The following is a 16,592-nucleotide window of genomic DNA, read 5'->3' as shown; positions in this document are numbered from 1 at the left end:
CTACTGCGGAGAGGTGATCTTTCCCTGTAATTATTACTACTCTGCCAACGGTTGTCACACAGGTGGTGTCTGTTTTGGTCACGATCTTTATTGTGAGAATAGCCTTGTCGTCTCCAGGTATTATTTCTTTCATCGTGGAATTGCGACGGATGTGACCTGTAATTGTTGTGTTCCTGTTTTCGCGTTCCGCGATTTTCAGTGTCAATTTCTAATTCTTGTAAGAGCCCCTGAAAAGCTTCAATGTCGTCTTTGCAACGTCCTGCCAAAATAATATGCCGTAAATGTTCAGGCAATTTGATTAAGCGAATGCGGATGAGTTCTGAGGGGCTGTATGGGTTTGACAGGTACTGATTCTTGTGCAACATGTCTTCAAAATATTTGACAAGACTGGAAAATTCAGATTGTTCGAAATGTTTCATCATTATGATGCTATGCTTTACTCGGTCTTGTGTAGCTTGAGACCAATATGCTGAGAGGAAGGCATGGTAAAATTCTCCTTCACTGTGGCAATCGTCAATGACCGATCGCATTCTTACAGCTGGTTCATCCTCCAAGTAGCCACACATAAATTCTGACCTGTGTTCTAATGACCAGTTGGGAGGAAAACAATGAGAGAATTGATGGAGCCACTCTTGTGGATGAATGTAGTTTCCAGAATTCTTAAATGTTTTGAATTTACGTGTAGTCATGAACAGCTTATAGTCAAAATCATCATGTTAACGAGTCGCATGTCGGTCATTGTTACATCGTTTCGGCGGTTCCATCTCAAAATTCAATGCGCCTTGCCAAAATCTTTCATAATTTCCGAGGTGTCCTGTGTTATTATTTTGTGGTTGTTCTGTATTTCTATGTCCCTCTTCCCGTACTGGAGCACGAGTGTCCTGTGAAGTATGTAATTCTTGTATTACTTGAGCCAACTGATCTTGTGATTTCCGCATTTCTCTTTTGTACTGTGTGTTGATTTGATTTTGATTCTGTTTGAATTTTCTAATTTGTTCATACTCTTCAGTGCCAGTGAAGGCTACAGGTTTTGTGTCATTCAGATCATCATCTACCTTTGTCGATAAGTTAGTGGACTGATCTGAATGTTCGGCTACTTTATCAGATAGTGAACTAATTTCCTCCATGTGTCTTTATGAACCAATTTTCAGAGTATCTACTGTGTCCTTTAAGTTTTCTTGAGTTTTTGCAAGTTGCGTAACCGAATCGGTAGATGCAACTGAGTCAATTTTAGCTTGCAACGTCTCATGATTTTCATGAACAATAGTTTGCAGTTCTTTTATGGCTGATTTGTGATTCTGTAATGTATTTTCATGCCGCGAAAAAATAGGTTGGAAATGCTCATAAATTTGTGTTTTTATGTCATTACAGACTTTTTGACATTTCGATTCGATTTTATGCAACTCAGTAGTTAAACCTTCACGTGTTTGTCAAGTGTATGTTCCACTGAGTCTAACTTTTGAAGCTTTTGTTCCATTGTGTCTAACTTTTGAAGATTTTGTTCCATTGTGTCTAACTGTTGCTGTGCTTGTCTCTGATTTTGTTCCATTGTGTCTAACTTTTGAAGCTTCTGCTGTGTTTGTCTCTGATTTTGTTCCATTTGTTGCATTAATTGCAATAATAATGTATTAGTGTCTGGAATCTGTTCCTCTATGCTTTTCGGCAGTGCATTAGCACAGGCAACATTCACATTTTGACAAGCAGAAAATGTGTCTTGACTTATTTGAGAAAATGGTGAGGACGCAAAACCTGAATGTACAGTATTTGCAAGATTGTGTCCTGTCATTTCGGATTCCTGACGCGAGCTGTTGCCGACCAATCGATCGATAATGCTTCCCTGTTCACTTATTGTTTCACTGCCTACACCGTTATTTGCAGCCCGCTCCATTTCCCTATGCACAATTACCAAATTACTACTTTGAACATTAGTTAATTCATTACACGGTGGCGCTAACACACTGCTTTCGTCTTCACTGTCATTTCTCAGTTTACTTTCTAGCATAGTATTACGTTTTTCACACGCCATTATTGTCACAATATTTCACATGACAACACATAAAAACACAATTTGAAGAGCAAAACTAAGAGAACACATTGACATAGCAGATAATATCTAGTTAATTGCAAGCGCAGCTGCGAAATACTTGGTGCAAATCTACATGCATGCCACAGCTGTTTTACTGTACAGCAATGAAAGATTACGTTTCACAAATCACTTACCTCAGGCATAGTTAGCGAATGAAAGATTTTAATACAGAACAAACAATGTATTTACCTTAAGAGTCATAATATATATATATATATATATATATATATATATATATATATATATATATATATATATATATATATATATATATATATATATATATATCAGTTCATGACATCCAGTCTTACAAATTTCAAAACTCCGCCATCTCTCTCCCCACATCCACCACTGCTGGCGGCTCACCTCCAACTGCGCAACGCTACGCGCTGTTAGCATCCAGCTGCCGCTGCCCAACACAACAGTGGCAGACAACAACGCAAACCAGCCACAGACTGCACAGTGATTTTTCATACAGAGCGCTACATGGCGTTACCAATAAGAAAACCTAAGCAGCCTACTTACATCTTCTTTAAGACCATGCTGACCCACGTAAACGTCTCGGTAAAAAAATTTAGCAAAATTCCCTCAAAATGTGGCCATAAACCTCACATCTACAGCACCTTTAGAACATCGGTTTATGTGCATATCGCTGATGGGAAGAATTTTATTTATTGTGAGAGTGGCACATCAGCTTTGGGTAAGAGTGGAATATAAAAATTCACTTGTAATAGTCTGGTGTAGCAATATACACCCCCTTGAAGGACGACCGCATAAGTTGGTGACGTAGAAAAGGAGACACTGGCTTTGCAGACCACCTGCGCTATGAAAGTTATAGTTACAAGGTGCAAAATGAAGTGCTAGACAACATTCACAAAGGGAGGAAGGTAGACCATCTCAGGACAATGGAAATTTATGAACATGAAGTTATTTATCCACAATTGGTACTGAACGATCAGGCACAGTTCTCTTATTCACCATTTCTAAATGCAGGTACTCCAAAGAAACCCATCCAGTTTAATTTTTTAAATACCTCTCCTCCTTATATGTCCCATATTTTACTTTATTTCAGTGTCTGTCGTTTGTATAATTACAGTATTTCACTTACCAGTTTTATCTCATGTCTCATTGTAATATTGAACTTAATTAAGACACTGTTATCTCTCTCAGTCATTATCTTGAAAGATGTGACCAAAATTTACTATATTTTGCACAATTTCTTTCTTTCCTTCACTGAACAATTGTTGTAATTCGTCATGTAGATCATAAACTCAGTGCGCCTTTTTATCTACGCTAAATAGTTGTTACTTCAGATTTTTATGGACATAATTCTTCCAACTTTAGACTTATATGGAACTTCAATAATTGTCAACTTTGACAGCCAGCTGAGAGTCTCTTTGGATGCACTTCGCTTGTAAAATTCACAGCCACACATATATTGTAGAATATTACACAAGTTGCGAGTATTACAAAGGATAAAATGAGACATCACCTGGCTCTGCCGTACTCTCATCCTCCTTGTTCTTCAGTACGTCAATGTGGATATATTGCTCAAACTTCCTTCAATGACTAGTCATAGAGATGGGCGTAACAGTTCTGATTTATTACCGTACTTCGATACAATAAACCTTTCCAGGGTAAAGCATCTTAAACGATTGACTATATGGAACATTCTATTGAGATTCTTTTTATATATCATTGTTAATGTTAATCCAATGAAGGCTTCTGCTCAAAGTAATCTTTGAAGCGGTGAATGGCGTTGAGATATCTATGCACGTATGTGCTGACGTCAGAGCATCGATAGCTACACCAACAACACCGCACAGAACATAAGACCCTTTAGATAAATCACTTATCTGCAAGATCGAAATTCGTTTCGTAGTAATTTGTATCAGTTCAATACGAAAATATAGCATGTTTGCTCATTCATAATCAATGCCAAGAGTAAAGAAATTTTAAATCAAAAAAATGTTGATGAGGAACTTCCAAACTAAAACGTCAAAACGTATGCAACCTCTGAAACTGTTGTGTATTTTCATTCATAATGAAATATGTATCTTTGACCAGTCAGAATGTGGTGTGGGTGCAGGAAAAGGGTAGGTCCAATCAAACACATGCTAACGGTGATTCTGGGACGTATATTACGATATGGTCAGGATTTACAACATGTGTTCAAAGTGGCTTCCCGACTCAGCAACACACTGCATCCGTGACACGGCATGGTCGAAGTTGCTGGCAGCACACACGATGTAATCAGAGCGGGATGTGCTCGTATGTTATTCTTCAGATGCGGAAGAGTCCGGATACATCCCTGATAGACATAATCTTTCAGATCTCTCCATAAGCAGAAGTCACATAGAATTAGATCAGGAGATCTGGAGGGGCTACACATGCTGAATTGCGTGGATATGATGTGGTCGTTGGCCGGCCGGAGTGGCCGTCCGGTTCTAGGCGCTACAGTCTGGAACCGAGGACCGCTTCAGTCGCAGGTTCGAATCCTGCCTCGGGCATGGATGTGTGCGATGTCCTTAGGTTAGTTAGATTTAAGTAGTTCTAAGTTCTAGTCGACTGATGACCTCAGAAGTTAAGTCGCATGGTGCTCAGAGCCATTTGAACCATTTTTTTTATGTGGTCGTTATTGAAGGTTTCTCAAAGAAAATCTTTCACCAAGAAACTGACATGCAGCTTCACCCCATATTGCATGAAAACATTGGTGTGGACACAGTTGCATTCCTGCAAACCTGAAATCACATGTTGCACAAGGAGGACCTTATAATATGAAGATATCACTGTACACCCAATGGACCTACGATGTGTCGTCCCCTTGAAGAAAAACGGACTGAATATGAAGGATCTTGTGAAACCACACTACACAGTCACATAAGCTGAATGCAGTGGATATTCCTGCAGAACATGTGGCGGAGTAGAACCCCATATGCGACAGTTCTGTGCGTTATGGGACCGTGCAAAGTAAAATGTGCCCCGTCTGTCCACAGAGTATTCTCCAGTCAAATGTCATCGGTATCCATGCGTTCCAAAAAACGTAGGGGAAAGTCGCGGCGTTGTAGCCTATCTCGGGGCTTCATTTGGTGCAAATTCTGGATCTTGTATGGCTGTCAGTGTAAAACATGGCGCAAAATCTGCTGAAGTGTTGACGAGCGGAGAGACAATTCCCGCGACGCAGCTCGACCACTTGATTCAGAATTTGAAGCATTCGCTGCAGAGTCGGCTAAGCTGCAGCAACTCCGTCAACAACTGCCATGTGAGTGGGCCGCGTCCATCTCCCTGCTGCACCACCTGATTCACCCCTGTTTTTTTTTTTCAAATTCTTTGATGATATTCCTTAGTCTATTTATTGACATGCGACCTCTTCAAAGCTGTTTCTGTCGGTAATATTCCCGCAGTGAAGCGCTGCTACTGCGGCTGTGCTGATAAAACAACTTTTCCAGCAGTGTACAGTCTTCCTTCTCAACAGTCATTGCGTTTCGTATGGAAAACTTCAAACTTGTTAACCCTTTATATCAGCAGCCACTTCACAAAAGAAATCAACACTCTTCGCCAAGAGACAGCATACTGACGGCAAAATAAGAATTATTTCACATTCTGACTGCTTCCAGGGCCATATTTTCACCAAGTGGAACCATTATTGTTTCCAGCATAGTCTGAGAGTGCATAGATTGCTGAGCATTCTTAGGAAATTACGATGTTTCAGCGTCCTGCCATGTATACAGACCGTACGGCAACATTCGGAAACAGGTTAGCTCAGTTATAAGCCCCTGGTAAGTAGCACATTTATAGAAATATCTTCAGATTTTTCAATTTCCTGTAGAGACCTAAGACGTTAACTTTTCTTACTTATGTTTTGATAGAAAAGTACTAATGTAAAAGGACTGCACTTAAGAAAGAACAGTCATGTATCATACTATGAGCTGTAGGTTTGCGTTCTGCAGTAGTATACTGCAAGACAGATGCCAAAAATGTCGGCCACATAGTTCTCAAGACGAGCTGCCAACTCATGCACCTATTCTCGAGCATCCATTACTGTATGACAATAGTGGACAAAAGCCCACATGAGTCCACTTTGTTAGTGTGGGCTGCCTACATCAGGAGCAGGTATGCACTCAGGGGCAAACCTATTATTCTCCTTTGATTTACAGTTACTTAACCTATTGTTCTCCTTTGAATGAAAGGTACTTAACCTAAAGTTCTGCTAAAAGGATCCTTCCTCTTGATTGACAGGCATTTAGGCTATTGTTTACCAGCCCCCTCCCCCACCCCATCCCTTATGAAACCTTCCCCCTCGCTGCTAGAGGTCTGAGTTATTGGATAGCCCCTCTCACTCTTATCAGTTTGATTGACTACTAATTAAATTTATCAACTAAATAACCTAACCCCCTCCACCAGAAAATGTCGGGAAGCTCAAATTCCATCAGGAAAATGCAAAAACCATGGCTACCTCCACTAACCTAAGAAAATGGCAGGAAAATAGGTCACTTGGGCTACCTCCATTAAGCTAAGTTATCCGATCACTAACTCTTCCTAGGAACTGGGGAGAAAAGGACTCAGCCTGTGCTGGATAGGATGGACGTAAGTATTTTGCAGGCAGTCTTTATTTAAACAATTTGAGACAGTACTTCCATCCAGTGTGTCCATCAAGAGACCCAACTGACCTAGTACATAGTACTGCCACCAGACGGTGCTTTCATCCCTCCCATGACATAATCCAACATGATGGTCTGGTGGGGGAAAAATATAAGGAAAATGGCTCAGCATGTTCCGGGCTGATGGAGAGAGGAAGGAGTGTACTTTATTCTGGAACAATTTATTTAGAGATGGATTTGACATAGCATATTTATTACACTGATACAAGATACTCCCCCCCCCCCCCCATGAACCATGGACCTTGCCGTAGGTGGGGACGCTTGCGTGCCTCAGCGATACAGATGGCCGTACCATAGGTGCAACCACAACAGAGGGGTATCTGTTGAGAGGCCAGACAAACGTGTGGTTCCCGAAAAGGGGCAGCAGCCTTTTCAGTAGTTGCAGGGGCAACAGTCTAGATGATTGACTGATCTGGTCTTGCAACATTAACTGCCTCGCTGTGCTGGTACTGCGAACGGCTGAAAGCAAGGGGAAACTACAGCCGTAATTTTTCCCGAGGACATGCAGCTTTACTGTATAATTAAATAATGATGGCGTCCTCTTGGGTAAAATATTCCGGAGGTAAAATAGTCCCCCATTCGGATCTTCGGGCGAGGACTACTCAAGAGGACGTCTAAAAGGTATCAAATAGATTTTATAATGGTAAGACAGAGATTTAGGAACCAGGTTTTAAATTGTAAGACATTTCCAGGGGCAGATGTGGACTCTAACCACAATCTATTGGTTATGAACAGTAGATTAAAACTGAAGAAACTACAAAAAGATGCTAAATTAAGGAGATTGGGCCTGGATAGACTGAAAGAACCAGAGGTTGTAGAGTGTTTCAGGGAGAGCATAAGGGAACAATTGACAGGAATGGGGGAAAGAAATACAGTAGAAGAAGAAGGGGTAGCTTTGAGGGACGAAGTAGTGAAGGCAGCAGACGATCAAGTAGGTAAAAAGACGAGGGCTAGTAGAAATCCTTGGGTAACAGAAGAAATATTGAATTTAATTGATGAAAGGAGAATATATACAAATGCAGTAAACGAAGCAGGCAAAAAGGAATACAAACGTCTCAAAAATGAGATCGACAGGAAATGCAAAATGGCTAAGCAGGGGTGGCTAGAGGACAAATGTAAGGATGTAGAGGCTTATCTCACTAGGGGTAAGATAGATACTGCCTACAGGAAAATTAAAGAGATCTTTGGAGAGAAGAGAACCACTTGTATGAATATCAAGAGCTCAGATGGAAACCCAGTTCTAAGCAAAGAAGGGAAGGCGGAAAGGTGGAAGGAGTATATAGAGGGTTTATACATGGGCGATATACTTGCAGACAATATTATGGAAAGGGAAGAGGATGTAGATGAAGACGAAATGGGATATAAGATACTGCGAGAAGAGTTTGACCAGGCACTGAAAGACCTGAGTCGAAACAAGGCCCCGGGAGTAGACAACATTCCATGAGAACTACTGACGGCCTTGGAAGAGCCAGACATGACAAAATTCTACCATCTGGTGAGTAATATGTATGAGACAGGCGAAATACCCTCAGACTACAGGAAGAATATAATAATTCCAATCCCAAAGAAATCAGGTGTTGACAGATGTGAAAATTACCGAACAATCAGTTTAATAAGCCACAGCTGCAAAATACTAACACGAATTCTTTACAGACGAATGGAAAAACTAGTAGAAGCCGACCTCGGGGAAGACCGGTTTGGATTCCGTAGAAATGTTGGAACACGTAAGGCAATACTAACCTTACGACTTATTTTAGAAGAAAGATTAAGAAAAGGCAAATCTACGTTTCTAGCATCTGTAGACTTAGAGAAAGCTTTTGACAATGTTAACTGGAATACTCTCTTTCAAATTCTGAAGGTGGCAGGGGTAAAATACAGGGAGCGTAAGGCTACTTACAATTTGTACAGAAACCAGATGGCAGTTATAAGAGTCGAGGGGTACGAAAGGGAAGCAGTGGTTGGGAAGGGAGTGAGACAGGGTTGTAGCCTCTACCCGATGTTATTCAATCTGTATGTTGAACAAGCAGTAAAGGAAACAAAAGAAAAATTCGGAGTAGGTATTAAAATTCGCGGAGAAGAAATAAAAACTTTGAGGTTCGCCGATGACATTGTAATTCTATCAGAGACAGCAAAGGACTTGGAAGAGCAGTTGAACGGAATGGACAGTGTCTTGAAAGGAGGATATAAGATGAACATCAACAAAAGCAAAACGAGGATAATGGAATGCAGACAAATTAAATCGGGTGATGCTGAGGGTATTAGATTAGGAAATGAGACATTTAAAGTAGTAGAGGAGTTTTGCTATTAGGGAGTAAAATAACTGATGATGGTCGAAGTAGAGAGGATATAAAATGTAGAGTGGCAATGGCAAGGAAAGCGTTTCTGAAGAAGAGAAATTTGTTAACATCGAGTATAGATTTAACTGTTCGGAAGTCGTTTCTGAAAGTATTTGTATGGAGTGTAGCCTTGTATGGAAGTGAAACATGGACGATAACTAGTTTGGACAAGAAGAGAATAGAAGCTTTCGAAATGTGGTGCTACAGAAGAATGCTGAAGATTAGATGGGTAGATCACATAACTAATGAGGAGGTATTGAATAGAATTGGGGAGGAGTTTGTGGCGCAACTTGACAAAAAGAAGGGACCGGTTGGTAGGACATGTTTTGAGGCATCAAGGGATCACAAATTTAGCACTGGAGGGCAGCGTGGAGGGTAAAAATCGTAGAGGGAGACCAAGAGATGAATACACTAAGCAGATTCAGAAGGATGTAGGTTGCAGTAAGTACTGGGAGATGAAGAAGCTTGCACAGGATAGAGTAGCATGGAGAGCTGCATCAAAGCAGTCTCAGGACTGAAGACCACAACAACAACAACACAAAATACTCACCCTGATGTGCTTGAGGTCATAGTAAACGGTCTACACTTATAAATAATGCAGTACGCTGACGTGCAGAGACGCAAACAACTCTGGGGCAAACATGTTGCATAACCCAATGTTCAGCACTGTACTCTGGGTGTCTTAACCTAATGTTTGCTCCCTTGTCAGCACCTAACCTAATGTTCTGTTAAGTGGTTTTCCATGTCACCCCCATCTCCTTAAACTATTGTACCGCCTTTGATGTCAAATTAAGTAATTAATTATGGCCTCCCACCATTTTATGGTACACTTTTCGAATTTAACACCATGTTGAACGCCATTTATGGCGGATTCTTCTTTGTCACACACTTTCTTAAGCTATTGTACTGCGTTTTACATAAAAATTATTCAAATTAATGAAGTGTTCTGCACTTAACCTGATGTTCTGCTCCATCTCACCCACTCACACACACCCTTCCCTTGACTAGTGTACCGTTAACACCATTATTATGTGAATTAATTAAATTGATATTCTTCACATGTATGGGATAGTTTTTTTTAAATTTGCAGCATCCTATTGGTCGGTGAAACTGATGGAATATAGTTTAAACAAAAGATCACTAATAAAAAACAGATCCCACCACCTGATACCCGACGCCGATGCCGGAGACGGGGTGCACCGGCGGACCCCAGGGAGTGACTACGTGGCTGTCAGCTGCCAAGCCACAAACAGGTGTCCGTTCAGGTCTCACAAGCATGGGGTGGCGGCATCATTTTCATACTTGACACCTGAGAAACTCCTGTCGAAATACATGTTCACCTAGGCACCTCTGCTAGTTTGATACCTCTCCACCTGTTGATACTGACGTCACAGGTTGCGTTATAGAAATCTGTTTGACTGCTTCCTCTCCATCACGATCCTAACAGGACATGCAAGATGCATCTAGCCTGCGTGCGCAAAACCTATTGATATTGACATCACAGCTCGCGCCATAGAAGTCTGATCAAGTGCTTTCTATTCCTCGCGATCCTAACAGGAAGCCATTTCATCACCGAATTTACCCATCAATGTTGCTGCTGCCAGTTGGGAGCACTGTCCACCATTGCTTTCTGCACACGAGACTTTCACCAGCAAAAAACTATAAGAATACTGGGAACCAGGAACATATTTATCAATGTAACTACAATTGAATACGATTGCTTTGCAGTCTGACATCGAGCAATGTACTGGAAATGTCTCCTCTTGATGGCCGTGGTTCTGGAACAAATCTCAGTATCTATAGCACACATAATTTTCCACGTAAAAATCTCTCTCATACTTTCGTGGTTATCGATGTGTCAAATCTCAGCATCCCTCACGATAGGACACACACTCATTTTCTTTGGTCATGCCACAACATAAGCCACAGTAACATTACACTGCAATATATGCACATTTTACACAAACAGTTCAGTTATCTTTTATATCTCTACAGCGCCCAAAAATATGATGGTATGCCTACACTCACATCAGCTATATGCCTCGATTCTCCTGAGTCCTAGAAAATTATCTGACAAAGTCTTCGAATCAGCGCTTCTGGAAGGTGCTGCATCCTGCCAAGATTCTCTCAAACAAATGTTATGAAGGACAGGTTTTGGGCACTATGTGATAATGAATACCGCACCCGCGGATGTAATACTTGGAAAGACATCACTGACACGGGCTGGTGTACTGTAATCAACATCACTATCGATAGAACAACAAGGAAAATCCGAGGGTACGCTTATGGGTGCTGATGATGGGACGCGTTGTTACAGACGTATTTCCCGACCTGTTTGTACACTATACCAGGTCCAGTTGAACACTTGCATTGCTATATAGTGCAGCTGTTGACAAAATGAGTCTATAATCTCTTAAGTTCGGATATGTTCCTCAGTGCGTTGAAATCACAATTCACCATGTTCAATCTATCCTTCCACTACGACTAGACATACGTATTTTTTGTTTTTGTTTTTGCGTGAATAGTAGTTTGATTACTTCCTACAAACATACGTCGGAACACAAATCAAGGTACCTTTACGTTCAGGCAGCAGCATAAAATTTCAAACAGTTATAGGTGTATAAAAAAATTAAGTTACGTCCACATTTGCACCACCTGGGTGTCGTTTTCGCACTGCAAAAAGCCTCCCGCCATTACGTATTTCTCGAGAAATAAACGATATAATAACAATTTAAAAGAGCCCTAGGGGGTTTTCGGTTTATCGATTTCGATTTCACCACTTCCACCTTTTGGCATTTTCGATACTTACATATACACTCCTGGAAATGGAAAAACACCTTGACACCGGTGTGTCGGACCCACCATACTTGCTCCGGACACTGCGAGAGGGCCGTACAAGCAATGATCACACGCACGGTACAGCGGACACACCAGGAACCGCGGTGTTGGCCGTCGAATGGCGCTAGCTGCGCAGCATTTGTGCACCGCCGCCATCAGTGTCAGCCAGTTTGCCGTGGCATACGGAGCTCCATCGCAGTCTTTAACACTGGTAGCATGCCGCGACAGCGTGGACGTGAACTGTATGTGCAGTTGACGGACTTTGAGCGAGGGCGTATAGTCGGCATGCGGGAGGCCGGGTGGTCGTACCGCTGAATTGCTCAGCACGTGGGGCGTGAGGTCTCCACAGTACATCGATGTTGTCGCCAGTGGTCGGCGAAAGGTGCACGTGCCCGTCGACCTGGGACCGGACCGCAGCGACGCACGGATGCACGCCAACACCGTAGGATCCTACGCAGTGCCGTAGGGGACCGCACAGGCACTTCCCAGCAAATTAGGGACACTGTTGCTCCTGGGGTATCGGCGAGGACCATTCGCAACCGTCTCCATGAAGCTGGGTTACGATCCCGCACACCGTTAGGCCGTCTTCCGCTCACGCCCCAACATCGTGCAGCCCGCCTCCAGTGGTGTCGCGACAGGCGTGAATGGAGGGACGAATGGAGACGTGTCGTCTTCAGCGATGAGAGTCGCTTCTGCCTTGGTGCCAATGATGGTCGTATGCGTGTTTGGCGCCGTGCAGGTGAGCGCCACAATCAGGACTGCATACGACCGAGGCACACAGGGCCAACACCCAGCATCATGGTGTGGGGAGCGATCTCCTACACTGGCCGTGCACCTCTGGTGATCGTCGAGGGGACACTGAATAGTGCACGGTACATCCAAACCGTCATCGAACCCATCGTTCTACCATTCCTAGACCGGCAAGGGAACTTGCTGTTCCAACAGGACAATGCACGTCCGCATGTATCCCGTGCCACCCAACGTGCTCTAGAAGGTGTAAGTCAACTACCCTGGCCAGCAAGATCTCCGGATCTGTCCCCCATTGAGCATGTTTGTGACTGGATGAAGCGTCGTCTCACGCGGTCTGCACGTCCAGCACGAACGCTGGTCCAACTGAGGCGCCAGGTGGAAATGGCATGGCAAGCCGTTCCACAGGACTACATCCAGCATCTCTACGATCGTCTCCATGGGAGAATAGCAGCCTGCATTGCTGCGAAAGGTGGATATACACTGTACTAGTGCCGACATTGTGCATGCTCTGTTGCCTGTGTCTATGTGCCTGTGGTTCTGTCAGTGTGATCATGTGATGTATCTGACCCCAGGAATGTGTCAATAACCGTCAAGTCGGGGCTTGTGTCAGTTCATTCCATACATAGCTTCTATCACCCGGATCACAAAATTTTCCCCTGACTAAGAAATCATTGTGAGTGCAAAATATACTCTAGTACGTACATTCGAAGTTAATCTTCACGTGCAGAGTAAGTGGGTGGAGAAACAGCAAAACTGTTGTAGTCTAAGCGCTTTTTTAAGTTCATGTTGCTAAGCACCGTACCTGTCTAACACTTTAGAGCAGGATTAGGATCACCGCGAGAAGGATCTGTTGTTTCTAGTGGCAAAATTGAGTTTGTTACGAAAAAACAAAAGAGCCTGTTAGAGCGTAATACAAAGATTTTGTTTGTTACATGTGCGAGAAACGGTGGCTTATTGATACAGCTCTGTTTAGATCATATAACGTGTGTCTGTGTGTATGCGGGAGCTGAATTTTCAAAAAGGAATATCATGTTACGTAGAAACCTCTCGGCCTGAATGTGAATGTAAAGAGTGCTTTATTAGAAAACTTTTGTTTGTCTCTTTCAGCGCACTAGCTTTATGTAACTGAATAATCACTATGAATCCATCGTCATTCAGTTTTTCAACTTCAAGTGTGTGCTGGATGTCTGCTAATAAGGTAATGCCATAGTTCTGAGGACCGGTAGTGAGTGTAGTGTGAAATGTATGGTCATGCTTTAGTTATCGCTAATAAAGCGGGATAGTGGCTGTGCGACTCTGCTTGTTCAACAACGGAGCTGTAGCCACACATAAGAAAAAAATATTCCACAGCTCTTACTTCCTTAATATGTCACGACAATTAACCTTGAGAACTATGGATTCAAGGGAAAAGAGAATTCTACTGCTTACATTGTGTTTGAGCTATTGAAATCAAGAAATGTGTGTATGTGCTCCTGGATATTTATGTGAAACTGATAAAGAGTCGTCACCACTTGAACGCTTTTAATTATTACATGTTCCCTACACAACTTGTACCACTACTACGTGATACATATTTTACTTGCCACCTGACGTGTTTTCAAAGTATTAACCACGCTTTAAGCACTATGACTCGAATGCCGATGTCACACTGATGGACCAGTATCATTGACCCTTATGTCACTCTAGTTTAAGCTTTACAGCACCGTGATCCTCTGTTTATCTGAGAAGTGTAGCCAACAGGCTAGAAACTCCTCCATACACTTCCCCAAGGAGGGGAAAGTATAAGGTGAGGGAGAGACAGCAGTGTGAGATCGATCGTCTTGCTCTATTTCGTGGGCGTCGATTTGCTCCTTTTTTGCGTGCATGATACCGGTTTTGGTAAAAAAAAAAAAAAAGTTCAGTAGTAGCATCAAGCACCGCCGATGGTGCCAGTGGTAACAATCGGCTAAGACCGTTAGAGCAGGATGTGAAGTTACCTGGTAAGTCAGATTTAAATCGGGAACTGCAATTTTTCTCTTCCACTAAGAATTTCATAGTTTGGAATACATTTCTTCTTCTTATTGTTTCAGCGCATATGCACCAACGCCAAAGCGTGGATGATGTGAACGCTGTTGTGCGACAGCAGAGACAGTGGCAGCAGATGCTGTATCAGCAACAGCATCGGCAGAGTTGTAAGTATATATACCATCTTTGTAGTACTGGTGTGATGAACGAGTCTGCAAATGATTTCGAGGGATCAAAATCGGAAACGGTAACAATTTCATGTTGAATACATGCCTTATTGTTTCAGCATATATCCAGTGGGTAATTGAAGAAGCTGAGGTGCAACAGGAACAGCAGTGGCAGCAACAACAGTGGTTTCAGCTGCAACAGCAACAACAGTGGCTGCAGCACCATCAGTGGCATCAACTGCAGCAACAGCAGTGCCACCAGCTGCACGACCACCAACAGTGACACCAACTCCAGCAGCAGCAGCAGCAATAGCGTCGTAAACAGTATACAAATCTTTCATTGTATACGTAATGTGTTGCGGCCAATGAGTCTGAGGTTGTTGTAGGTGATTTAGGGGAACCAAAATCGTTAATTCTTTGCTAAGAATTTCGTACTGCTGCAGTATATGACGTATATAAGCAGTTTCTTTCTAAAAAAAATTCATCCTGTACGCATTATGTTGTCGCTAGTGTTGTTGTAAATGATTTCGAGGATCAAAAACAATAAAACGTTAATTGTTTCCTTTCCACTAAGAATTTCATGTTGTTTGAGTATATATATCCATTAATTTTTGCATTTCTGTAGTACTGTGTATAGGTAATTAAATTCCATCATATATGTAATATGGAGCATATTCTTTGTTGGTGTAGCTGATTTCCTGTTATACAAAGAAGGGGGACAGGGAGGGTTATGTGCTGGAAGTATGCAGGAGACATCTCAGATCTCATGTAAGTGTATATTCTGAATATATATATATATATATATATATATATATATATATATATATATATGTGTGTGTGTGTGTGTGTGTGTGTGTGTGTGTGTGTGTGTGTGTGTGTGTGACTTTGAGAAAGATTTTTATAAATTAATGAGTAACTCAATTTTTGGTAAAACAATGGAGAGTTTGAGGGAACGACGTGAAATTTTTATTAGAACCAAATGGGACGGGCGTTATTGAAATTTGTAAGAATGGATGTCATGAACTGGTATATATATTATGACTATTAAGGTAAACACATTGTTTGTTCTCTATTAAAAAATTTCATTTGCTAACTATACCTATCAGTAGTTAGTGACTTCCGTAGTTTGAATCTTTTATTTAGCTGGCAGTAGTCGTGCTCGCTGTATTGCAGTAGTTCGAGTAACGAAGATTTTTGGTGAAGTAAGTGATTTGTGAAAGGTAAAGGTTAATGTTAGTCAGGGCCATTCTCTTGTAGGGATTACTGAAAGTCAGATTGCGTTGAGCTAAAAAATATTGTGTGTCAGTTTAAGCACAGTCTTGTATAAATTGTTCTAAGGGGATGTTTCATATGTCGACCCTTAGCCAAGGATACCTCACTGGAATCTTCTGATTTTTTCTTGTAGTTTGTGTAATTAATGTAGATTTTTTTTATTGCTAGCGCGTAATCATAGAGGGAATTTCCTTTGTAGTTGTAGTCTTTCATTGTTGTACAGTACAACAGTTGTGGCATGCATGTAGAGTTGCACCAAGTATTTCGCAGCTGCGCTTGCAATTAACTAGATATTATTTTCAGTGGTATGTTAATGTGTTCTCTTATTTTTGCTCTTCAAATTGTGCTTTTCTGTGTTATCGAGTGAAATATTGTGACAATAATGGCGTGTGAGAAACGTAATACTAGGCTACAAAGTAAACTGAGAAATGACAGTGAAGATGAAAGCAATGTGTTAGCGCCACCATGTAATGAATTC

At 41.9% G+C, this 16,592-nt stretch overlaps 1 protein-coding gene across 1 annotated transcript; it reads left to right on the top strand.

Moving 5' to 3' along the window:
- The first annotated feature begins 13,634 nt into the window (after window positions 1–13,634).
- Window positions 13,635–15,502, top strand: LOC126354966 (G-box-binding factor-like). The gene is made up of 3 exons (XM_050005049.1): window positions 13,635–14,650; window positions 14,741–14,842; window positions 14,962–15,502. Exons 2-3 carry the CDS (start codon window positions 14,746–14,748, stop codon window positions 15,123–15,125), a joined length of 261 nt encoding a protein of 86 aa, XP_049861006.1. The 5' UTR covers window positions 13,635–14,650; window positions 14,741–14,745; the 3' UTR covers window positions 15,126–15,502.
- Window positions 15,503–16,592: the final 1,090 nt, after the last annotated feature.

This window comes from Schistocerca gregaria, chromosome 3 (assembly GCF_023897955.1).
Source record: "Schistocerca gregaria isolate iqSchGreg1 chromosome 3, iqSchGreg1.2, whole genome shotgun sequence".
Taxonomy (NCBI): domain Eukaryota; kingdom Metazoa; phylum Arthropoda; class Insecta; order Orthoptera; family Acrididae; genus Schistocerca; species Schistocerca gregaria.
This window is presented reverse-complemented; position numbering and strand designations above follow the sequence as displayed.